The 27,675-nt window shown below is 36.5% G+C and overlaps 1 protein-coding gene across 1 annotated transcript; it reads right to left on the bottom strand.

Moving 5' to 3' along the window:
* Positions 1-245: 245 nt before the first annotated feature.
* On the bottom strand, positions 246-27,675 carry LOC139975462 (proline-, glutamic acid- and leucine-rich protein 1-like). The gene is made up of 16 exons (XM_071983460.1): positions 27,487-27,675; positions 22,419-22,483; positions 20,806-20,911; positions 19,772-19,921; positions 18,839-18,973; positions 17,361-17,511; positions 16,705-16,834; positions 16,022-16,109; positions 11,752-11,846; positions 10,816-10,929; positions 10,296-10,434; positions 7,805-7,955; positions 5,168-5,223; positions 3,631-3,831; positions 2,133-2,717; positions 246-1,932 (listed from the first exon to the last, which is right to left on the bottom strand). Exons 1-16 carry the CDS (start codon positions 27,634-27,636, stop codon positions 1,864-1,866), a joined length of 2,385 nt encoding a protein of 794 aa, XP_071839561.1. The 5' UTR covers positions 27,637-27,675; the 3' UTR covers positions 246-1,863.

Raw genomic sequence — 27,675 nt, 5'->3', positions numbered from 1 at the left:
AGGAACTAAGACTGCTGCTACCATTCCAAACGCTGGTAGGATGGAATAAGTAGTGTCATTTCTTGATAATTGTGATAAACTATTCCAGGATAACAGTCTTGTTATTATGTCCTTATGAGTTGCCTTTGTATCTTATTATTGTACATCTTAGCCACTGGCTAGAATGAGTACATAAGCATGTTTGAGGTAGGCAATTCTCTTCAGTTTTACATTTGCTTTGAATAATAAATCAGTTATTGGGGAAAGAAGAGGTCACCACAGATCAGTCTGCGGTGTACATGGTTAGACACTATTTGAAGAGTGGATAGTTTTGTCATATCCTTGTCGTGAGCCTTGGTCACCAGCACTGGTATTACTATATGTGATTTGGCAAAGATCATGTTTGATGTTCAAGCATTACATAGGTCACATTCAAAATTAGGCCAAGCTTGTATAGTCCTTTACATGTATTATAGTTTGCTTATTGCACATATATCTCTGTAGTCTGCAGCTCATATTTCAGAGTTTACGTGTATAGCTACACTTTCACAGAAATACGTCCTCTGAAATCAGCATCATAGCACATGGAAACTGGAAATACTTGCTGGCTATTTCTCACAAGGATTCGTTGGATAGTGGCTTTGTTCTATGTCATGGTATTGTCTCTAATAGATGTACATTTCAAGTTATGTAAACTATGAGTTGACAACCTTATTTAACAACCGCCCGCCCATGCTCCCCTTTCACCAGTCCTCTATAGTCCTACCAATTACAATGTCTGTATTTAATTTGGCTATATACAGTACGTAAATAATGACAAATATGACAGCTGATTTTCCTGATGATCTGTTAAAAGTTCAGCTGACAATGTGTGCATATCTTAATACAACATGATATATCTAAAACTCTCAATTTGAGATCAAAGCACTTACAAAATATCTCTAATGAACAAGGATTTTCAAAGTCTTTTGACTTTCTGGTTGTAATTTATTCTCTGTTCATAAAGTGTCTTAAAATAACAACCCCATGCAATACCTTGCAATAACTGATACACTTAGCCTCAAAGTACAAGTTTGTTAATAGTTTTGAGATTCTGCAGCATTGCTGCTCTAGCATGTGTAGCTTAACCCAAAATAAGAGGTGTGGAGAAGAGACAATTACCCACTATTCCTCCAACCATCTATCCTACCCCTAAATTTAACTGGGTATGCCATAGTAGTAATTGCCAGACTTACTACATCCTCTATAGCAGACATACTAGTATTGTATAGTATTCACATAGCAGTATTGGCTCCACATTTTATCATGCTTTACATGCATGAAACAGAGTTCCAAAAGTACTTTGGAGAAGGTTCTGTATCTTGAAGTTACTTCCAGATGTCAAGGGGTGTTGAATTAGACAAATGCTTAGTGAGCAAATACTTCAAGGATGTTACTAAATTGGAGTTGGAACATGAGTGAAAGTATTTGACAATCTAGCACATTTGGGGCCAATATTGATGTTTACAGCTTTGTTCTGGCATAGGTGATTTCTGTGAACCATAGCTCTGTTATAATACTAACCTTTCAGTGTTTTAAAATAAAAAATGTTTAAATATGCAATCAGACTGCAATGAAACTAAACATGCTAGTCCTAGTTTACATCTGCTGCAAAAGTGTTGTTTGCCTTCACACTTGTTTTGCAAGGTAGATTGCCTTTCTAAATGCATGAAATACCTTTGAAACACTTGAAACAAGTAACAATTATTTCTTGGTCAATAATGTCTTTGTACAGTAGTAAACATGTTGCAAGCACAACCAGCCCCAGAGAAGCATTATTTCAAAATAGCGTATTCAAAAATCTTTAGACTGCAACTTTGAGCACCGTTTCATTTCCATATAACTCTAGGCTTCAATGTCGGGTCCCTCTGTGGAAAATGATGCAAGCATCTCATCAATGGATCCTTTGTTATTCTGTGTTTAGGAATAGAAAGAAACCACAGGAGAAGTTATTAGCAAAGTAAGATATACAACAAAAGGGTTTTCAATATCATTTCAGGTTTTTCATTTTGTTTTTATAATAGTGCCTACCACTCAGATCTTTGACCCAGAAATCACAGATTTAACCATTTTTTATAAGCCCTTAAAATGAATGACAAAATCCAGTTGCCTACCTGATTGTCACAAGTTAGTGTTTTAATTCTTCCTCCACTTTCTTCTACTCCACCCTCTTTCAGCATGATGTTGTTTTCAGATGTCACTTTTTCCACTTCATCGACATCTCCACTTTCTCCATCACTACCTAATGTCTCTTCCTCTTGGTCTGTATTATCTTCCTCCCTATCTATGGCTATATCATCAAATTGCTCTGTATCTTCATGTTTTTTAGGATGATCTCCATCATGGCCATATTCACCTTTCTCCTCAGTTTGATTAAGTTCTCCTACATAAGATATTTCCATCCTTTGGGACTGGGTTTCCTTGAAGTTTCCCCCAGTGGTGATATCTGAGTGAAGCAGCTTGTCTTCAGGCACAATCTCTGATATTACATCCTGTTGATCTAGGTTTGGGGAAATTTCTGATTCTGTGACTGTGTTAACATTAAAGTGTCCCTTACCAGGAAAACATAACGATGGTAGATGACTAGATAAATTTGCTTCTGTTTCTTCTTCGGGAATCCTTACAATAGGTATCTGTGGCATTCGAGGGTGGATCAAATTTTCACATACAGTGATAGCTTCAGTGCAAAATTCTTTAACCTGTAATAAAGAATGAGGCTTGTGGTAAAAGAAAGTACTTAACTTTCAAGACAATCTTTCACAGAGGTTCTTAGAACTGTGTAACTATTGCCACTGAGTACCAGGAAAACAAGCCATTTAGGTGCAGTCCACACGATTATAACACACAACTACATTTCTTAAGCAAGGTAGTAGCTATCTGAGCTGTTTTGCAGTAGTTATTGTAAAAGTTGATTTTACACTTAATTTGACACCTTGTATCCCATTGGTACGATTACTAATGTTTTAGCAATACTACACTTTACACTGCCTAGTAGAAATTGTACTTGTTAGAGAGTAAATATGAACACTTATCTGGTGTTTTAAATTTCTAACTTCAATATCTGAAATTTAAAACAAAACTATGACCAATGTTGGGCAGTGGTGCAGCCAGGGAATGGATCAATAGAGCAGCAAGAATATAGATATTCTTTATCCTTATAGGGTATTTTTCAGACCATTAAGAAACATTTAAATGGTAATTGTTCTGAAAAAACATTTGTGGTAAGTTTGAAGAGCACATGAAATAACTAATAAATTCCAATAATTTTGCAAAACCAAGGTGTCCCACATTGTTGGCAAAGTTGCTTCCATAATATTAAAGAGTAGTAATGGATTCTTCGAAGTTAAGATGGTAACTGTGCCTTCTAGAACAGCAAGCACAAAGCTAATGACTGCCCCTATGGCTAATGACTGCCCCTATGGCTAATGACTGCCCCTATGCAAATTTTTTAACAACTAGGTCACATGGAATTCATTTATATGTGATCATAAATTAGTATGATTGGCTTTCACAGTTGAGATTACATTTTGAGGTCCACCACATTTTGTAATACAACAGCAATCAAACTTTTCAGGATGATGAAAATAAAACAAAACAACAAATAAAACTTACCTGAAAGCTACAGTCTAATCTTCCCTGAGAGAAAATGCAAATGCAGCTGTTGAGCGGAACTGACCAACTTGGACTTGAAACCAGAACAGAGGCAAGTAGAACATGATAAAGCTCTTTTCTACATGCAGCTGATTGGTAGACTGAGGAAGCTAGGCCACTCTGGCATTGCAGTAAAGCTCTGGTAACAGCTAAGTGTGTATCCTGTTAACACAGAGTGATAGAAATACAGATACAGTGAATTTGATAATATGACCAACCTTAACATGGTGAAACCTTCATATGATTCATTTTGTAGGGTCAAATCATACATGATTGTCTACAGATACCTGAGAAGCTGTGGTTGTGCAGGTCTACATGACCAATGAATATCCACAAGAAACTGAATAGAGAAGGTAAACTTGCCATATAATTTAAGCATGCAAGCAACCAAAATGAGGTGATCTGAATGTATCATAATTGATAGATGGCCTATGCTTTAACTTTACTTTGTGCATTTACAACCGTAATCCATGTTTCCTACTAATTACCTTGGGTGAACTCTGAATTACTTCTTGACAAGTTCACCGCATTTATACAGTAACGAACAAACTTTGTATTTCCTGACTTTAAATTTCATACAACAAACTAGATGAGTTTAAGGAACTGTTAACATCAGCAGTGAACTATATAATAGAGATAGGAGCCATTCGTAGAGAAACAAATATATTGTGTGAGAAGATACAATTAATTATTAAATACCATGCTGATATTCCTAGCCATATTGATAAGCTTTAGGCACACAAGCCAATATTGAGATGACCAAGTGGAGCTTGCAATTTATCATACCATGAAAGAATTAAAAGAGCTGCTGCCCTTGAATCTACAAATTAATGTTAGTTTTGTATGGTCCAAGTTTTATTCTCTATGCAAAGCTTTCCATGTAATTAGCATCATCCGCAATAAGACTTGATTTGATCTACTGAATGACTGATATAACTAGTTACCATCTATAGACAGATGGAATATATGTTGTGGTCTTGAATGAGTTGACCATTGGTTATTAAAAATTAAGCATTGAGGTTTCAGTCTTTCCCACAATGGTTCACATTAAGAACATAGCCATAATACAACAGTAATAGTGACACAGAAGTTGGATAGTTGTTGCAGGAGAACACTAGTCTACTGTACATGGCTGGCTTTATTCATCGTACAAGCCGAAGAAAGCTGAAGACACAATTTCAATTGAAGTATCAATCACGTGTATGTCGCCGATAATTCTACATTGGCAAAACATTATCACATCATGCAACAGAGCAGCTGATACGTAGAACATCAGTTGATACTTTCACTTTCCATATGTTTTGGAATAATCGGTATGACATACCTGGTATTCCACGTAAGTTTTACCGATTCCGATCATGTTCTGATTGTGCAATAATCGGCCAAATTCCAATAATCGTTTGAACACTACACATATCAACATATAGCTGGGTACAATCATGGAGCTATAAACATAGCTCCATGGTACAATGAAACACACTGAATAGTGAAAACAAACCCTGTGTAATGTCCACTTCAGTCTAGAACCACATGTGAAAAACAGAGTCCTCAATACTGGAAGTAAAAACAGTAAAAATAGTTTTGTTGTTGCTTAGCAATTAGCATAAGGGAATATTTTAGCAGCAAAAGGGAATTAAACATTGCTTACTGTACATTATAAAATTGTTCACAATAGTACTTCATTACTGAGAATGCATTAGCAAATACAGCTAACACATGCAACTACAATTTCTTTCCTTCCAATGAATAACTAGCATGCAGTCAAACAGATATTCGACTTCTATTATCACCAGTGCATACCTCATTAACATTAATAACCAGAATGAAAACATTTCATGGTTCCTTGCTGCTGTTCATTAGTTCCATTCATAGGGAAATTTCTAACAAAGCCCTAATACAACAACAGTAATTTATGCTCACAAACTTTTGTTGCCAAAGTAATGCTAAGCCCTGATATCAATTGCAACACACATCAGTGTGTGAAGACTATCTACCATTATCATCATACCAAGTTTGACGAAATTCCGACTAGTAATAGTAGCCAAGTAATTGCAATTTTGAGTATTTCACGTTTGACCCCATGACCTCATTAATATTCATGATATGAGCACCAAAATCAACAGGGTTAATCTACTTACCATGGGCCACCCACTCACCAAGTATGGTAATGATTGGTCATTCCCTTGTTGAGTTATTGTGCATACAAACTTTTCATAACGAAATAATGCTAGGCCCCCCCCCTTATAAACATGCATGATATCAATTGCTACACACATCAGTGTGTGGAGACTATCTACCAATATCATCATACCAAGTTTGACGAAATTCCAATAAATAGTAGCCAAGTTATTGCAACTTGGGAGTTTTTCACGTTTGACCCGTGACCTCATTAATATTTTTTAACTTTGACTTCGTATAACTTCGCACACGAAGGTCACACGGGGGTCAACCTATTGACATTTATGATCAGGCGGTACCTTTGACATCCGAAAATAGCATCGAAACTGTAAAAATCCCCAAAACACGAAAAGGTCACCAGAGGTCAAATTGAGGTCAAGGGTCACCCAGATGCGGGTCGACAATTGGATTAAATTGAAGCAACTCCCAACCCTAACGGACAATTCGTTCTCAAGTTATCGCAAAAATACTAGTTTTTTATCATTAATTGACCTTTGGTGACCTCGGATCACATAACCGTTAAGTTTGAAAATATTCCCCTATACCATTTGCAACTTGTCCCAAAATATCAACCGTGTCACACCTTGGCACTGGGGGTTATTGCATTAAATGTCTGAAAATTTACTTTGACCTCATATAACTTCACACACAAAGGTCACCTGGGGTAAACCTACTGACATTTTTGATTGGTGAGACGTGAATATAGCATCAAAATTGTAAAAATTCAAACATTTTTTTCTTTGCCCATTTTCTCACCCAAAATACTAGTTTTTTATCATTGATTGACCTTTGATGACCTCGGATCACATGACCGTTAAGTTTGAAAATATTCCTCTATACCATTTGCAACTTGTCCCAAAATATCAACCTTGTTACACCTTGGCACTGGGAGTTATTGCATTAAATGTCTGAAAATTAACTTTGACCTTGTATAACTTTACACACAAAGGTCACCCGGGTGTCAACCCATTGACATTTTTGATCGGAAGGTACCTTTGATATCCAAATCTAGCATCAAAACCAAACATTTTCTTTTTCGCCCGTTTTCTCCCAAACTAAGCACATTTTTTCTAATGTGACCTTTAACCTTTTGACCTTGGTTTCAAATGTAGTTTGATCTGCCGATTCCAAAAATCAACACGACAAGTCTGTACAGCCATCCTAACTCCGACCGAAAACTTTGACCCCATATAAGTTCGCACACAAAGGTCACACGGGGGTCAACCTATCGATATTTATGATCGGAAGGTACCTTTGACATCTGAAAATAGCATCGAAACTGTAAAAATCCCCAAAACATGAAAAGGTCACCAGAGGTCAAATTGAGGTCAAGGGTCACCCAGATGTGGGTCGACAATTGGATTACACTGAAACAACTCCCAACCCTAAATGGACAATTCATTCTCAAGTTATCGCAAAAATACTAGTTTTTTAACATTCATTGACCTTTGGTGACCTCAGATCACATGACCGTTAAGTTTCAAAATGTTCCCCTAACCAGTTCACAACTTGTCCCAAAATATCAACCTTGTCGCACATTGGCACTGGGAGTTATTGCAGTTTTAGTATTTTGGGTTTTTGGACCATAACTGACCTTTGTGGGCACCAAAAACAATAGGGTTCATCTACTCACTATGGGCCACCCACCCACCAAGTTTGATCATGATCAGTCAATCCCTTGTTGAGTTATCGTGCATACAAGCTAAAGCGTCACACACACATACACACATACACGCCAACCTGAATACATAGGTTCCTTTGCTTTTAGCAAGGAACCAAAAAGCACTTGATATCAGACTACCTTCTTGCAGTCTCTCTCCCATTGAAAGTTCTGGAATCTAATCTCATGAAGGTAAACTGCTACCAAGGTTGTTTTCTGACACATTTAACAAATGGGCCTATTTGTTAAACTGGGGAAGAACTGCATTGAGTAAAGTTGTATATGAGAGATAGATACCTGCCAAGACTGTCACATAAAGGTGTTCTACTTGTTTAGTGCTGTCATGCTTGCTACTGCCAACTGGCTCCACTTTCCACTGATGATGTTTCTTTTGTTTTTTTTTCCTGGGGCCAGATGGATCTTGCTTTGGTTCTTTTAGATTTGATTCCTGTTCAGAAAAGCAAACAACATATATTTATTGTAACAGTGCAATTACAATAAAAAACTTCTGTAAGGTTGAACATGTTTTTAATGAAGCCATAATTGAGCTGCAATATTTAGGGCAATGGAAGTTAAGAAAAAGCCATCTTCATGCTCAAACCTACAAATTTTGACATCTGCTTCACACAATGATCCTTGTTTTCCACTAAACCAGTTTATTTCATTTGCTCAAAATCCATACACTTTCCCTTCTGGTGATACCATATTTACATGGTTTTCATATTTTGACCTTCACTTGCCTCAAATAACCTTTGAATTCTTCATCCACTGAAGATAGTGCACCCACAGTTCCACACACCACAGTTCCACACACAAAGAATGAAACCATTCCTTTGAACTGCTGTATACATGGTTGTAACATTTTCAATTGTTGTGACATCAAGTGACCTTCCACTACAAACATCTACTCAATCTCAACATTAAGCTACATCAAACTACTTATGGGATCCATGTAAGCTTCACTAATTGAGATATTTTATTTACAAAGTTTTCACGTATCAACCTCTGCTAATCTTTAATCCCCTCTAAAAACAGTAAGCTACATCTACACAATATGGAACAACACATAAAAACAATATTGTGTTAAGTCTTCACAGTTTGGCCTCTGATGACCTTTGATCCAAACCAAGAATAGTTAGCATACAAAGTTTACAATCAATATTTTCCCTTCTTTATATATTTTGTTTACAAGCAAAATGTCACATAAAAATGCATGCCATCACAATTGTAACAGTTATGATTTTCATTTCTTCATTATTTAAAGTTTGAAGCTAATCATTAACAGTTAATTATTCAGAATTTAAGCAGTGCTTCACATTATTCCTCCCACCTTCCTTTAATTGGAGATGGAACAGATAAATTAAATTAAATTAGAAGCCAGACTATGGACAGTGACACAAAATTGCTGTTTGGAAGGTAATATTTCAACAGGCATGTCTTATACTAGCCTCATATTTACGATGCAGCCAATGTAAGGTAGACACTGTCTTTAATACCTGCATACTTCAACACTCTGTACTTTGTTAACTAGTTCATGAACTGTATGCTTATGCTGGTAATAGCCTTCTCTGACTGTAGATCATAATGCATTGTAGAAACCATGACATGACTTTCATTGAACTAAATTTTTGGAATTGTTACTTGAACCTCTTGAGCATTGCTTGTAAGCCTTGTACACACATGTCCATGTACCATCAACTAGAATGCAACCCAGAAAATGAAAATGTTTTGTGGTTCCAATGGACAAGCATATTGTCAATATTCATGAACTTGTGAACACCAAAATGAAAATGGATTATTTATTGACTAATGCGGCAACATATAAAGGATGGTACTAGGAATCATTTTTATGTAGACAAAGTCGTATAAAACATATACATGCATGAATATTCATGAAGTAAAATTTATGATCTCATAAGCATGTACTGTCTGTATATACTCTACTTACATTTTACTATCCATGTAAATATGTATAAAGCTAATTAGACATACTATTTCACTGATATCTGATGAAGAATTTTGTGTTCTATGACTCAAATTCATTTATTGCACACAAAATACAACAAGTTGACTGTATGAATGTAGTGCGACCAACCTAATATGTCAAGGACCAAAATCATGGAATATTTGGTTCTTTTCTTGTGTTTAAAAGCCATGTCTACCAAATGTGATGAATAGTAATGTAATGTAATGCCATGTCATGAATGTGTTTATTATGTAGCAACATCACCATACCAGTATGAACAAAGTTGGACATATGGCTGCAGAGGTACTGACATGTTAATAATGTTATGGTAAGCCATGCCCACTCATTGATATTCATGAAATAAGAACCAAGATTAATAAGGTACATCTACTCATCATGGGGCACATATCTACCGAGTATCACATTGATTAAACTTTTGGTTGTTGAGATATCATGTTTACAAGCCCCACACCACTCATGAATATTAATGTAGGTTCATCACTATACCAAGTATAAACTAAATTGGAGATAGGGATGAAGAGATATTGACATTTTAAGAATTTTTTGTTAAGCCACACCCATCATTAATATTCATGAGATGGGAACCAAAACAATAGGGCACATCTACAGTATGACATTGACTTAAACTTGCGGTTGTTGAAATATCAAATTTACAAGCTGGTCGTCACATGCACACACACCAACACAATTTCAAGGTTACTGAGCATTCAGCATCGGAACCAAAAATGGTTAACATAAGTGCTTTCTCTGTAATATGAGATTATGTGACAATGTAAGACAGCAGTGCAGTAATTACTGTACCTGTTGTGGGCTTTCTTGTAAGTGAGCATCATTCATAATGTGTGCAATCAGTTTGGCTGCATTTTCTCCCATATAAGCTGATGCACCCACTCCAATCAACCATGTGCGATAGGTTTTATAAACTTGACATTTAATACCCCTGTAAAGGAAGTAGAAGAGACATATAGGCTCATCTACAAACAGCTTCACACAAAATAAAAAGCAATTCAGGTTTTCACATAGTAACTTCATGCATGCCTTATATTAAGAAACATTTCTCCTATATGACTTCTGTCAGGGTTTGACAATATTGCCAACCCATATTGTTGCCAGGACACATTACAGAGACATTTTGATTCTTGTACTCCATAATATGGTACATCCACTTATGGTAGATCCATCTTATCATATCTTACTGGGATTAACGTTCATCAAAGCCTTGCTTATAAAGTTACAGCATCATTTACTTCTGGGCAGCATCTTGTCAATGGTTTACTCATTTTTTTTTTTAATGACATTACAACTGCTTGAATTTAGTTACCTGAACTTAAAGCTATTGACTTTGGCATCTGCATCACACAAGGCTGTCCAATTGAGTAGTTGTAATAGGAGCTGGTTGATGACCTTTCCATGTGGTAACAGATGATTGCTACACCTGAGAGACAGATTACAGACACATTCACATATTATTTATCCTCAGAAAGAAGATTTCTGTCCCTGCAACGAGTACGTGACGCACTCTCATGTGGTATCATGAGAGTGCTACCACAACCCCAGAATACATGTGCCATGTGAGGTATACTCGCCTGTTATTGGTTAATTCTTTGGAATGTTTAACCAAGATTTGAGCCTATGATGGCCGCTAATCAAAATGACTTGCTGCCTACTACCTCCCCCAGTTGCTGACTCGTTGTGAACGCGGCTGAAAAAACTTAACATTGAAAACAAGATTAAAGCAAACTTATTGCTTTAATCTTGTGTGATAGAAATATTGATGGTAAACAAATTTACCTTCAGTTTCCCCTATGCCCCGAAACAATATATACAATGTAAGGCAAAATAATAAAAATGATGTTTGTCTTTGCTGTCCACATACTGTTTGGTCCCGCTTTCATTCTTTCAAATGTGATATTTAATTCTTTGAACATTATTTGAATTAATTGCCCCAAAAAATGACAAAAAATAAAAAGAACATTAAACCATAGAAATATAAACCACTGTTGGGTAACTATCATATTCTTAAAAGCCTTTTGGAATTGTCACTCCAAGAGGGCATCCGTTCTGGATTGTCTTCAATAGTCTGAACGAATGAAAATTATACCACTCATGATATGCCAGCTGTGAATGCTTCGGTTAACATTGCTTGACAATTAAGGCACTGCAATTACATTAAGTTATAGACATGTGCTATAAAATGAAAAGATACAGTATGAATAAAGCCTTGTTAGTTGTAACATGACAATGGCTATATTATTACCTTAGAATAAAAGCATTTAGCAATTCCAGAGATGCTTCATGTATGCCAGTCAACACCATCAACAAGTAACATGACTGTGTGGAGCCATTCAGTGTCTGTAAAAGAAGTATAGAGTTCCTTTTTATTACGCTTGGTTCATTTTTCTTTTTTGTTTACTACATAAGCTATCACTGTACTCTTTAGCAAGAATAATGAGCACCATGTTTAAAGTTAAAGTCAAATTGATATCAATTGTCATTAAGTCAAATTGTTGCTTGCAGTTAGAGTTGTTTTAAAACAAAAACAGGGCGAATAGAGAAGTATCAATTGTTTATGAAACTTGAAACATTAAAACCATTAATTTTATAATCATAAAGATATTGTAGCATTCATACAACATACAGGTGAGGGCTATTCATAGAAACTTCCTGTTTTTAAACATGCAATTTTGAAATTCTAGCTTGAAACTGAACCAGAGTGAGATCCAACTGCAACACAACTGACAATTCAAGTAACAAATGTCTGCAGTGGACAAGAAACGATTGTTCTTTTGTTTTCAGACAAAGAAGAAGATTGGAGTTAATTAAAAAGGGTTTTAATCATCAACTACCATGCTTCTACCAGAGCATGATTAAATAACATGTATGTACTATTAATGCACATGCCATTTATAGATATATTGTGATATTAGGATTGGGAGCTGCTATTTCAGGTATAACTGACTCAAGTAGTGTTCAACCGATTAACCTAATCCGAATCGGAATCGGTACGAATATTGCATAATCGGAACATAATCGGAATCGGTAAAAATTACGTGGAATACCAGTTATTTCATACCGATTATTCAAAAACATATGGAAGGTGAAAATATCATTATTCAAAAACATATGGAAGTTGAAAATATCAACTGATGTATTAGGTTTGTTCTTTTACTACGAAATATTAAAATAAGACACCCTCTATCCGTCTTTCAGTGTATACTTTCATCAATTTACGCTGCCAGGGTCGCCGATTTTGCTTCCCTCGTGGTTAGTGACTTCAAATTTCTTGTCACAGTAGGCATAGCAGCAATACCAATTTCACGAATTAACGAATGTGCTTGACAGGATCGGAAATAAGCGGGAGCGATGTGCTAAAAAGCCCTCATAAAGCACAATTACGAGTGTGAAAAAGAAATATAAGAAAATCGCCCTCGTTATATCAGGTGTCTGTGTAAAATTAATTGTGACATGCGTTTGCTTTAGCTAGGAATTGCAGTTGCAGCGCGAATCGCGCAAACAGTTTTCACATTCCGCATCAAATTTGAAGCAGTGCGGTAGGGTCGCGCACAATCCCCGGGAAGTTACCGTGGAAAATTACGGCGTGCACGAAGCAATTTCAGTACCAGCGAAAATAACCTAAAATCCTCACAAATCTCCGACCACATGGGTAGCCTTACTTCACACTAAGTCAACTGCATGGAAATCTAACCTTGCCATCTGTTTATTCGCTCTAGTTGTGTGGCAAATAAAAAATAAAAATATCCACGGAAACTGCAATCTTCGACCACATGTTAGCCTAACAACCACACTAAGTCAATGAGAACTGTAGCCTAACCATCGGTTTGCCAAAAAAAAAAAAAAAATGCGTAGCAAACTTTCAATTTGCTGGAAATCGGCATTTGTTTGGAAGGTACTGTAAGTGATATGTCTTATAGAGGGAATGTTATATTTTATATTGAAGTAGTTTCTAGTTGTTATTATTTCTTTACATCAATCTGGTATTACATTTTAGAGTAATTTTAAACAAGTTACGATGGTACAATTTGCTTTTCAGTTTGATTGGCCTAAGCTTACATTTTCTAAATGAACCTGAATAGAGTTAAATAGGTAACGAATAGATATGTTTAACTTGAAGTTCGTAACATTTCTATTTGTTCATAAACAGTATAATACTGAAAATAAGTAGAAAATAATGTCGGAATGAAGGCAACATGTCATTAAAATTTACACTTTGGTAAAGATTGAAGATGGATGGTTTGTCTGAGATCAGGCTTGGGGCGATTACATCTGAATGTAATCGATTACGATTACGATTACTTGAGAATGTATGATTACGATTGCGATTACGATTACAGCCTAAAGTTGGAGTAATCGATTACGATTACGATTACATTGTAATGTAATCGTGATTACAATCATGATTACATTGTGGTTACTTGCAAAATCCTCTGCATAGCTGTTTAATATAACTCTCTGCCGGGAAATAGGGCAATGAAATAGGGCAAAGGAAGGACATTTACAGTATATATGGACAAAATTGTGGAAGTTTATCTACAATTCCTACCAGGCATTACACATTTATGCCTTAACACGCAGGCGCGTAGCCAGGGGGGGGCGAAGGGGGCAGCCGTCCCCCCCTCCTTGAGCATATTTAAAAAAAATAAAAATGTTTTTATGATATCGCTAGTATTTCAAAAGAGAAAATGCTAAGATGCAACTTACAAGGCCTGGGAAGTGCCATTTCCAGCGACCTGGGAGGCATATTCAGCCAAAATTTTCTTGTACGCTTCGCGCCAACATGATGGCGCTACGCTTAGATAGTTTGCAATGCCGAATCTACAGTTTCGCCCCTCCCTTGGCAAATTCCTGGCTACGCGCCTGTCAACACGTTTAAGATGTGTAACCCATAAGTCCAGTAAAAAATACAATTTAAACAGACAAAGAGTAAACAGACAAATACTAAAGTAAAACAAATGAAGATTTTCATGCAACACTATATTTTGTAAACTAATAATTTCTACATAGCAGCAAAACTAAAAACTCTTTTACATTATAACACCAAAATAACACTAAACAGCTTTGAAATGGGGCATTCCACAGTACATGGGACATGGAAGGCCAAAGTAAGAGTAAATTATTTTCATCAAAAAGTGGTCAACTCTGGTAAAGCAAATTCTGATCCACCAAAATACTTAATTTGCAGTGATTTTTTTCAGCAACAAGGTTAATTACATTAATTAAAGAGGTGTAAATGGTGCAAAGTTGGATGGGTTGTTGGACAATGGAATGTAGGCAAATTTCTGAATAACTTTTTTCCCCACAACATGAGATGAGTACAATTAACGTTTTACTAATGAACATTGAAATGTTTATTGTGCTAGAGAATTCTAGAAGCAGGAACACTTCTTTGGTCACACTAAAAGCCAATAGTAAGAATTAGTTTTAATCATTTCTACTAATTTTGCCCTTCTCATTCAAATTTCACTGTAATCATAAATGTAATACGATTACGATTACTTTGCCCTTGTAATCGATTACGATTACGATTACTTTGTAATTTTCACAAAAGTAATCGATTACGATTACGATTACTTCAAAAAATGTAATCGATTGTAATCAATTACGATTACTGATTACGATTACCCCAAGCCTGTCTGAGATACTTTTTGACAGTGGCGTAGGAAGGTACTTTTGAGTGGGGGGGCTGAAGACTGATGGCCGGCCTGGGGAGGGGTCTAAAAAATTCCAAAGGGGAGGGGGACACCCCCTCCCCTTTGGAATTTTTTTGCATTTCCAGGTGGCCTCAGATGCAATTTGGTGCAATATAGCACACTTCAACACCCACTCCACTTTGTAAATAATTTTGCATTTTCACCTGGCCTTATAGATGCAATTTGGTGCTCCAAATGAGATTTTTTTCTCATTTGGAAATGAAAAAGGGGTTTTCTGACTCTCGGAGCAGGGGGGCGGAATGATACTTCCGCCCCCCATATTTTTCACTGGGGGGGGGGGGGGCTGGCGCCCCCAGCCCCCCCCCCCAGCCCCCCCCCCCGGTTCCTACGCCCTTGCTTTTTGAGATGGATATTTTGAGTAACTATTCTTAGCCCATTTCAAGCCATTAACAGGTGACATTCACGTCGAGGTGGTTAGGCCATTCGCTTAGCACAGTACTGACTAGGTAGGATGTCATATTTCATATTTATTTATAGCCTTGTATAACAACGAAGCAAAAGGAAACAGGGGAAAATCACAACAATTATTGTTTCTGTCAAACTTTATTGGCGATTTCGTACAGTATATACGGGATATTTTCTCATTTTCAAATAATCGGAATCGGTACGATTATGGAAAAAATAATCGGTAATCGGTATTTTCTGTTATGCATAATCGGTTGAACACTAGACTCAAGCTCACTCTTTGAGTATTTTACCTTTCTCAAGGGTCTACCAGTGTTTACAGCTAAAAGGGAGACTCAAATAAGGAAAGCTTATTTCATAAATTCAAAAGCAGGAATAAATAAAGGAACATACCAATGAGCTACCCGTCACAGCTAAGATGTTGCAAATCATGGCAAGGATGTCTCTGTGTGGAATAATAACTGTTGCTGGGAAAATATTTCTGAAAAAGAAACATGGGTACCATCAAAGCAGGATCAACATTAGACAGTTGGAGTAGCAGCAATAAACAGTAGCAAAAATTATTTCTTTGCCAAGCCTAACTTCACAAATCTGGAGTGTGAGACCTGACACTAGATCCTGTAAGCTAGTTTCTAACTCAATACACTAAAATATTATGGACATGAAAACAATGAACAGGCTTATCTTAGAATAAATCACAATGAATCATTGGTGTATTGAGTTCTATTACAATGAATCGTTGGTACATTGAGGTATACATGCTATAATGAATTCATTTGTGCATGAGTTCTATTAGAATAAACCTTGGATTGAGTTCTATTGGAATGAATCATTGTTGCATTGAGTTCTATTAGCAATCAATCATTAGTGCATTGAGTTCTATTACAATGAATCGTTGGTACATTGAATTCTATTAGAATGAATAAATGTTGGATTAGGTTCTGTTGGAATGAATCATCGGTGCATTGAGTTATGTTACAATGAATCAATGTTGGATTGAGTTCTATTACAATGAATCATTGGTGCAGTCTATGGTTAAAAAAAAAAAAAAAAAAAAAAAAAGGGTTCTTACTTACTCTAGCATTGATCTCATAATATGCAACATCCTTTGAGCCTGTTCTGCCAGTGTAAATGTCTGTTGTGGCTCATCAGAAGTTGGTTGTGGAAGAGGAATGATGTCACTTCCCTTTTCCTGGTTCTCAAAAGCTGTCAAACAGTAACAAAGTTAAACACATATTGCATCATTGTTGATCGATGCAGTCTATGTGTCTGGATTCTAAAACCTACGGCTACTACAGTTTAAAAACACTATTTGTGGTGTACTCAACTGGCTTCCGTATACAAATGGAGGCATTCATACATGTATAAGCATTTACCACAGTGCAAACATTGATTGTGTTGTTCATCATGTGAACAAGTACAGGGTAGGACCTATTGTCATTGTGAATATGTAACCTAAATGTTTCTTCACAAGCTTTTAAACATGGTTCATTTAGCAGCTCATGTTATCTTGTACCTCCGGGAGTCATTGATGTGTCCTCCATTTTGATGTTATGCCAGTGTCCAATATAGCCACAAATTGCAAAGATGGTTGCAACAAACATCACAGACTTAGTTGTCTATTCTTCTCCAAACTATTAAAGGCTTCCTTCACTTAGTTGTAGTTTTGTGTTAATGATTGTTATGATCCTGTATCGTAACAACTGAAATGACATTTGACTTTATTCTTCACCTGAATCATGATCCTTGTAGAGTTTAGAAAATAGATCCTTCAAAGTGTTTAAAAGTTTCTTCATGTAGTAAGACCAGGCTTCCTTGTAGAGTACCCCACCAACACCGCCACCACCAATTGAAGGAAGCAAGGCAAAACAGTTTCCAGCTGTCTGAAAGAAAGAAAAGAATATGAAAGAAAAGAACTTAATAATGTTGACAACTGGGCTAGAAATACTCAAACCAGTGTTTATTGCCCTACACAAATAGGATACCAAACTGAGTAAACTTGAAAAGCACATCATAGAACTAAGTATAAAATAAAGTTCATGTGTAAAGGGTTTCAGATTTGACCTCTACCAATTTCAATAGGGTTCTTGCACTCACCAAGCTGGATCAACATACTAAGTTCAAGAAAGATGTACTTCTTGACTTATCATGTTTACAAGATTTTCAGACTTTGACTTAAATGTTGACTGTAAATGACCTTTGACTCCCAACAATTTCAACAGGTTTTCTTTACTCAATATGGGACATCAATATGTCAAACATGAAATTCATCAAAGCTTCCCTTCTTGAGATATTGTGGTTACAATGTTTACGCAGTTCGACCTCTGGTGACCTAGCACGACCCTTAATCAGAAATCAATATGGTGCATCTACATACACAGTTTGAAGTTCATCCACCTGTAGAATATTGACTTATCGTGTTTACAAGCCAAGGTGTCACATACAAACATACATACACGCACCCATACACACGGCATCATGACTGCAATATTCTTTTTGTTTTCAGCAAGGTACAAAAATGGACCAACATAGCCTACTCCAAAAAAGTGAGAGGTGGGGTTCTAGTCTATCTGTTGCTTGCTTGCCATTTTCAGAGCCTGGACCATTACTAACAGTTTCTACAAATCACACAAGACTAGATGCAGCAGAACTGCAACCAATTATCTATTAAACCTAATCTTTTTAATGGTCATGTTGCACCCTTGGTGGAAATGACAAATGCGTGGGAGGATGGTAGGGTGTTTAAATATGAAGGAAGCACATGTACTTTTCTTCTTCCCACTACATGCAAAACGCCATTATCTAATAATGGGTCTAGATTTTAAAAATGGGCCAAAACTCTTCAAAGTTCTTCCACCCATTATGGTCTTATTATCAGCACATGTTACACTTGAAAAAAGGCACATAATATTGTTCTTGAAGAATTTCATCTGAAGAGCTTCAACATCTCTAACTCTGCCTGATTGACGTCATTTACCATAATTTGCCTACTCTTTGGTTCAAATGGAATTTTTAAGTTGTGCAGGATTTTTACAATGATTTGTACTTTAAGCAAAGTGCTATAGCTCTCTCAGACTTAAACCCTTTATGAAAATAGGAAGAAAGAATTATGTACTAATTACCAAAAATAATTTCATTGCTCACAGCAAACTGTTTCAATTTGTATTTTCCTTTTGTCAGTACGTATTAAACTGAAATGACTTTACATACCTCTGCCACATGGTCATTTTTGCTGTTGCCAATGATAACAATTAAATGATTCACCAGCTGATTTCTCATTGCCCCACATGGGCCAGGGAAGAATTTCATGCAGGTTAAAAGGACTTCTAGACCACACAGCACTCTCTAGAGAGATATGAAAGAGGAGAATATGCAGCTATACAGAGGAAGTTTCATAGTCTAGCTTCACAAGTTATGCAACACATTTAGATCAAAAGATACTTGATGAATACATTATACATAATAAGTTATCAATAGTGTTCTGAATAGAAAGTAACTTTCACCTTTAACTTTGTGCTGCTCTACATGCAATTATTTGTCATGTATTTGGATGCCTATAAAGTTGTGATTTGGAAATATTGAAACAGAAAACATAGCTTTCAGCTTTTGGGTGTCTCACTTTCATTTTATTACAAAATCAGATCACAAGATCTCACACCAAAATGGGTTTCACAGAGTAATTAAAGAGCTTGTATTTGGAAATATTGAAACAAAACATAGCTTTCAGCTTTTGGGTGTCTCACTTTCATTTTAGTACAAAATCAGAGCACAAGATCTCACACCAAAATGGGTTTCATAGACTAATTAAAGAGCTTGCTTAAAAAAGAGAAAGTATCATGAAAAAATGGCTGTGATAAGCTGCAAGCCACTACATGCTGCACTGAATTGAACATCATTGAAACTTGCAAATTATACAGAATAATTGCAGTGGATCATTGAATGTGGGTTACAGTGGCATGAAAGATGATACAATGCTCAAAATATATATTTCCAAAGTTGATAGAAAGTGTTGTAAGTGTCACTTTCTGCTGCTCTTAACTGTCATGAAACCTTTAAAGTTAGTTTGGCTTTTGATTTAATAAGACAAATATGTCACTCTTAGCAGCCTCAACAAAGTTTGATGAATGGAATTTAAGTACTTACTTCATCTTTAATTTGTAAAGCTTTTTCCACCAGAGGTTGAATCAGTTTACTGGCTAATTCTCTGCTGACATCAGGATAGCTAGAAGCCTTTGAGAGCACTTGATTAACCAAGGATGAACATAGTTTCAATTGAGAGAGTTGAGTGTGTGGCTGATAAATGGGAGAGAGTTAGACAAGCTATAAAGCACTATCAATCTTGACTTATGCATGTACTTCAGCATCTAACCCTACAGTACATGATAATATTCTGTCCTCAAAAACCTCAAAATCAGAAAGCCAAAGGTGTAGTGATTCCAAGACACTTTTCATATATTAAAGATGTGTGCACATGACTTTAAGCAAAGCAATAGCCTGGATCCGCATACAAAGTTTGAAAATCATCCACATTTTGCTTGTGAAGTTTTGTTAATAAAGGTTTTCAGATGTTACCTCTATTGACCTCAAAAGACCTTTGACTTTCACAAGAAACAGAAGGTTATTGTACTGAGGAAGATGCATCCTGATCCACATACCAAGTTTCACATTTACCCACAATGTACATTTGGAGTTATCGCATGACAAGCCAATGCCTTGCATCCAACATGAACACAAATGCCTGTGCAAAGTCTGCTTACACATCCACAGCCACAATCAGACACATACATAAACATCATTATACTTTCATTTTCAGTTACATAATATTAAAATCTCTCAAGAATCCAACATTTGAAGGGCATACTGTATGTACACAGTCCTAGATAATATTTTCTTGTAATATTTGCTGGTTCACTGTTAAAGGTAGGAACTAAAGTCCATAAGTGCTACTTGAAGATGCTGTTTCTTTCAACTCACAGCAAGTGTGGCCCGTACAATTGTATTATCATTTTCTGTGTGACTATTCTTTTCATCAAAGCTGAAATGCATATCAAATCTGATATGAAAGAATTGACACTGTGTTATTAGCAACTAATTTGATGTTGAGTAGAAGCTGAAACACACTAGTTACTTATTAGGTTTTCTTATCTTATTTACAAAGAAAACAAATAAGTGAGTACCTGAATTATTTGCAATAAAAGATGTAGCCAAGACAGACAGTGCTGCTGAAACTGCTGAGCAGATGCCTGAGACACGAGTGGTCCTAGGAGAGCCAATCCAGCAATTCTGTACAAAGAAGAAATTTACTGTAAGCAGTGGTGTGTGCACAGCGAGAGGGGGGCGGGCAGGTAAAATGAAGCAGTTGGGGATTTGTTTTTATTATTCTTGATACTTATTTGCACAATCTTCCATTTAGAGCTACTTATATAGACCTAACTTACATGCTAAAATATGCCTCAGAATGCACCCCTTGACTTCAAGTTTATAATTGACTTGGATCCTCATAAAGGTTCAGGATCCCACCTAAATCTGTTGGAAGAAAAGTTTAAGCTTTATTAGCACAACCTTCCACTTAAGCTACTTAGACCAAAATTACAGGCTAAATATACTGTACCTGGGAACATACCATTTAAACAAAAACAATTCTCCTGGACCACCTATAATGACCCCCCCCCACCAGAGTGTCAGCTTCAATGACCCCATGGCAACACCCCACCATGGAAAATACTTCACTTGTACCTAGCCCTCCCATAAACATTCAGGGCACTAAATCAAAATTAGTTTGCAAATGTTTTGAGTTTATTATTTATTAGCACAATCTTGCAGTAAGAGCTACAGTACATATACAGACATAAATTATAGACTAGATAGACCTCACAATGCAACATTTGAAGTGTAAATGTTTAAACAATTTTCTGGGGAGGGCCCCTACATAGGTGTTGGCTTCAGTGGCCCCATGGCAGCCCCATGCTATATAAATATTTAGTTTGCCTTGTACCCTTCCATATAAGTTCAGCCCTGTACCTAAATCAGTCAGGGAAAATTGTGAATTTGTATCCATCCCCCACACCTTTGAAATCATGTGCATAACACTGACTGTAAGTACATATATTTCAGTCTAAGAGAGTTATATTGTCACAATGGTGCCATATGGCACCACTGTGACAATATAGATTAGACCCTCATAATTATACAAAAATATAATGGTGAAAATTGTACAAATTTAGTGTAATGTTTAAGTAAAGTTTGTCATTTACAAACATCTAAAACTTCCAGTGCATTTCACTCTAAATACAAATACAAATTGGACATTGAACTTTAAGGTCAAAATTGCATTCATCTGGACTTTTTAGCATTCCATTGTCACTCATGTATATAATTTGGGGTTGATGGAAGATAGAAGTTTTAGTCAGCTAACCCTAATTCATGATTAACTAACATTTTCGTAAAAATTGACAATTTTGTTCTCCCAAACAATTACTAACGGTAGTTGGTGTATTAGTCGTCCGTAGGAATGAAACAAATCAATCATGGCAATGCAAAATGTTTGGCACATGTTTGGAGTAGTGTAAGGATCACAGTTAATGGTATGTAGGCATCACTTTGAGATATTTCAACAAAAGTTGCTGTTGTGAACTCTAAACTATGTCTCTTTTAATGATCACTGGATAGTTTAAATTTACAATTGCTTAAAATGGCCAACAAAATAGTATTCTATCACTAAACATATTCGTTTTAATGTTTTTAAAGTTACTCAGACACAATAAAACAGCAACTGTTGATAAAAACAAACCTTGTTGATGATGTTCCAAGGCACCTATTGATGTAACCAACCAGATCATTGTAATGAGAACCATCCTAGGAGCAAAAAAGGCAAGATATTAAGGTATTTAATTAATTTGTTTCAATTTTGGAACTATGTGACTCAAATTTCCCGTGATATGCTAACACCTAAGAAGCATCAGTGATGTAAAGTAAAGTATAGCTCCTGGGTACAAAACTGCTATGCATCTTTGCACTGGTCAAGTCAAGTTTTGTGTGTGTAAATAGTAGGTCAAGGAAACACATCCAGGTTATTATACATATAAATAGAAAGTAACACAACTAGAGCCACCAAGTTTCTGCTTTGGAAATCAGTAAATTGTGTTTCAATGTTGTAAATTTCTTTTTTGGACATATTTGATTTCCATGTAGCGTTGGGCTACTACTTATTATTTTTTAATAATAAATGGTATTGCCTGTCGCAGAAACAACACATGTTAGGTTGGCTTGGGCAATGAGTATGCCTATACTCATGGTCCTAGGAGTTATGATTCTACCCAGATCCACTCATTTGGGTAGTTTTATAAAGTTGTGATCTTGGAAGAAAATTTAAAGAAATACTTTTGACTTGTACAGTGGCAGTAATGACTAAAAGGCATAGTGCAACTTAGTTGCTTTCCACACTAAAATATATGCAATAGTCATTACAATGTTCGAATACAACACTGACCCTAACAGCCTGTGACAAATCAACACTCCAGTGTCCTTTGCAACAGTTTGTTGCAACCAAATACTGAGTACCAATGTATACTAGACCTACTTGGTTTGAACACATTGAGATCCTGTTTATAGAAAAAAAAAACATGAAAGCACTACAAATCACACCACTCTCTTACAAAGTTAAACCTGGATATTTTGAGTTTCGAGTATTTAAAATTCATGAATTAGTGACACTATGGGCCCTTAATATCTGATATGATAAGAATCAAATTCTCATTTCACGATTATTTCTGATCTACTGTAGTAATATTGTTTCTAAGGTTGTTTACACTTCCACGTTTTGTGACACTTTTCTCCCGATACTCCAGACAGAATATGTGGTTTATCACACACCTTTGTGGCGAGAGATTATATTGGTCAATTCACTCATGTAAATGAGAACTTGTTGTAAATATGCAGCACAGGAGTACAGTAGTTTGCAAGCTAACCCTGGCTGATTTTCATATTGCATGTATATATCTGAGCCAACCTTTGACCTCCACCTTAAAATAGCAAGGAGGTTCTACTGCATATGAGGAAGTCAAATCAGCATAATTTTCATATTTTCATTGAGACCTGACCTTAAAGAAATTTCGTAGGGTTTGACTTCTGCAAACCTTAAATGAGCTTTCACCTATCAAATTGTGCAGCAATTTAACTTATATCATTTGGTAATCTACCATGCATGTGGGTTATTCCATAGCAAATCACCAGATTTTGTAGTACGTCGTAGTTCGACCCCCACTAAAAAATATTTAAATTAATTGTATGCTCGGAACACCTACAATAAGCATATTCCAAAAGTTTCAGTTGCATTGCTTCAAAATTTGCCCATTTATCACTCTTTGAAATTCCGCAATTTGTGGCTAACTTGGCATTTTCTTGATTTCTGTCAGATTACTCAGCAATTAATCAACCTACTACCATCCTATGACAGAAGCCCATAGATTCTATCTCACAGATATGGGAATAAACAACAAGCAATGTCTTGTGGAGTTAGGTCAACTTGAAAGTGCAAAAATATTCAATTTCGGTATTTTTTGCTAAAATACTGTATGTGCTACTGTACTAATTTTATTAGTGATAAATTGCTCTTAAAACTATTGCTTCAGGATACTTGATTCTTTCAGAGGTTATTACAGTATGTCCAGTCCAGACAATACAAAATTATGATTACAATGCTTTCCTGTAATTTATTTGTTAGTCGCGCAGCTCAAAAGTTGCTATTTCATGCTGTGATTCAGCATGAGGAAGGGGTTTTGATGCCAATTGTTTACCAACATAACCATGTGAGAGCTGTATTTGTGCTTACTTAATTTAAAGGTATAAAGTTCTTACAACCTACTAAATTTCAGGGTTTTTTCCTTTTCTCAATATTAATTGTTGAGGATGTAGTTGCTCTGATGTACAAAAGAGGTTGTCTTTGACAGCCAATAATTCAAAAAGCATCACGTTGTAAAAATCTGATGATGTTCTCTACAAGAGATTTAGAACCACCCTGTTTGTAAAAAACATTTCAGGAGGGAATTTTGCCTCATGAATGAAAATCCTCAAACTGGCCATGAGAGGCCACAGTTGGAAAACCTTGTTCAATTTCCCGGGAACACACTTCCGATTTCCCGCCGGTGTTCCCCCAGCGAACATGCCGAGCACGCGTAGCTTGCGAGCATAAAGGCGTGGGGTCCAGGGGCCTGCCCTAGGGCCCTTGTGGGGTCAAGGGGTGGAACCCCTTGTGGGGGTCCAGGGGCAAAGACCCTGGAAAATTTTGGTATTTTTGCGTGTCTGGCGATAAAAAATTCGCAGTTGAGGATGCAAAATACTGACAACTTTTTTAATTTAAATTGTCACAAAGCTGATGAAAATTTTAAAATGACAAGTTAGAGTAGCTATATTATGGTATAAAATGAAAAGAGATTTAATCTGTCTTACAATCTTTAAAAAGTTTAACTTACAGAACTTCCGATGTTATGAAACAAACAACGTTCGGCAAAGCCCGTTTATAGACTGCCTAACAATGATTAGCGCACACTATACGTACATCAGATTACAACTGCAGTACGGTTTAACCCTACTTAAATACTACGGTAGGCTACTGTACATGTGCTGCGAATTTTCCCAGGTACCTTACCAAACAACTGCACGCTAATCCCCTGTCTAACACCTGTTTGTTAACATTTTTGGCACGTTTCCAAGAAACGTTTCATGGAGTATTGATACACGAGGCACAGTCCATACCATACACGCAGCACATCAAGGCCCCACTAGCTACAGTATGGCCATCTTTATAAGTAAACCTTGTAATAAAATGTGTTTCAGGCCACTTGGTATGATTAACAAAATGCTTAATATTATATCCATGTTCTTGTAGAAAACGTCAAGTTCGCAAAATACAATTAGTTGTGTTTTTGTAGTTGCTAAATGCAACAAGTGTCATGTAAACAAGGCTCTAGTACACCCATTTATGAATAAACCAGAAGACCACATCTGGTGTAAAGCGGGGGAAAGAAAGTATTTTCTAGAGTTTCCCCCCAAAAATAATAATAATAATAATAATATCCTACCATAGTTAAGTGTATAGTAAGTAGCCTAACCACTTCGTCGGTTACGGATCTCACGTAACAACAAAAACACAACTAATTGTATTTTGCGAAGTTGACGATTTCTACAAGGACATGGAAACAATATTTAGCATTAAGTTAATCATGCCTGGTGGCCTAAAACATGGAATTACAAGGTTTACTTTCATAAAGATGGCCATACTGTAGCTATTGGGGCCTTGATATCGTGCTACAGTATGTCTGTATGGTATAGACTGTGCCTCGTGTATCATGGGGAATAGTTTGTTTTGTTCATGCGGAGGAGTCGGTTGGCTTGAGGTGTGTTTTACTTACCTTAATGTTACGGGGATATTTACCTACTTTCCTTGAACGTCTAAGATAATATTTCGCATAACTTTACGGATCCTTTACTGACTGACCTAATTAATTCTAGGGTGGAGCCAAAAAAGTTTACTCCATGAAAAGTTTTTTGGAACCGTGCCAAAAATGTTAACAAACAGGTGTTAGACAGGGCCGTTGTTTTGCAAGATACCTGCGAAAATTTGAAGCACATTAGCCTACCGTGATATTAAAGTACGGTTAAACACTGCAGTTGTAAACTGATTGTTAGGCAGTCTAGAAACGGGGCTTTGCCGAACGTAGTCTGTTTCATAATATCGACAGTTTTGTAAGTAAAACTTTATAAAGATTGTAAGACAGATTAATTCTCTTTTCATTTTATCACATAATATAGCTACTCTAACTTGTCATTTTAAAACTTTCATCAGTTTCGTGACAATTTAAATTCATAAAGTTAGTCAGTATTTTGAATCCTCAATTGCAAATTATTTATCGCCAGACACGCAAAAATACTTAACTTTTCCGGGGGCCTTCGCCCCTGGACCCCCACAAGGAGTTCCACCCCTTGACCCCAACGGGGCTCTAAGGCGGGCCCTGAACCCCACGCCATTATGCTCGGTGTGTTTGCTGCGTGAAAACACCGGTGGGAAATCGGCAGTTGTTTTTAGTGTGTTCGCGAACACACTAAAAACAACAAGAAAAAATTATCGTAATTATCGAAATATCGCGATAATTTTTGAACTATTTATCGTGACATTAAAAAGCAAATATCGCCCAACCCTAATTACTAGCCTGCCTAAGGCAAGTAACCAAACAGTCGGTGAACCAAGAAATTTTGCAGAAGAGAGCTGTCAAGGTGATCGTTAATAAGTTGATATCTATCTTATAATACACAGTTATCCTTAAAAGTACAGAACGCCTCTTAAATGCACAAAACTTTTTGCCCCAAAAGCTGAAATTGTGCGCAAATGCAAATACACTGCCATGGTAATGTACAGTAGGTCGCGGACCAAGCTCACCAGCTACTTGCCAGTTCTGTATAGTGTTTACTCTCGAAGTTTTTCCACAAGCTGGATGCTACAGAAATATCGCAGCCACCTTAACAGTACATGTTCTATGATATTGGCTAGTCCAATCACAAGCCGGTCTAGCTGAAGCCAACTACTGTCTGATCATTGGCATAATATTTAACTTCAAAGTTGTTCATATTGACTGGCTTCCTGGGCTCTAAGCAATTAGTGCTTAAAATGTAGCATAACTTGCTTAATAAAGCCTAGTAGTAGTACTAGGCTAGATTTAAGGCTCACTTACCTGGGCCTGACACTAGTAACATTAGCAAGTACAGTACCAGAATAGGCCTAATAGTAGTTGCCTTACTTAGCATAACGTTTAGCCTAACTTTTAGTTTTAGTCTAGCCAGCCAGCCTAAGCTTGAAACCACACCTGTCTGAAGAGTAGTAATTCACACGTAGAATTAACTGTTTTTTCTAAAACAAGGGGGTCGCTTAAGTTGGATTCTTCCCCTTTTGACTTCAGAATTGATAAAATCAATTCCGATGTGCGAAGAGCATGCTGGTTTAAGGACGAAGCCATCTTGAACCGGTGTGAAGTTAGTTACTTATTCCGCGTTCC

This window comes from Apostichopus japonicus, chromosome 10, assembly GCF_037975245.1.
Source record: "Apostichopus japonicus isolate 1M-3 chromosome 10, ASM3797524v1, whole genome shotgun sequence".
NCBI lineage: Eukaryota > Metazoa > Echinodermata > Holothuroidea > Aspidochirotida > Stichopodidae > Apostichopus > Apostichopus japonicus.
Note: the sequence above shows the minus strand (reverse complement) of the source record. Positions and strands in the feature narration are given on the sequence as shown.

Excerpts from the sequence above, each read along its gene's own strand:
- LOC139975462 (XM_071983460.1), bottom strand. The coding sequence starts at position 27,636 with ATGGCTTCGTCCTTAAACCAGCATGCTCTTCGCACATCGGAATTGATT. Across the intron at positions 20,912-22,418 it reads CTTGGAACATCATCAACAAG|AATTGCTGGATTGGCTCTCC; the intron begins GTTTGTTTTTAT and ends TTCTTTGTACAG. Across the intron at positions 3,832-5,167 it reads TGAAGTGGACATTACACAGG|GATACACACTTAGCTGTTAC; the intron begins GTTTGTTTTCAC and ends CTGTGTTAACAG.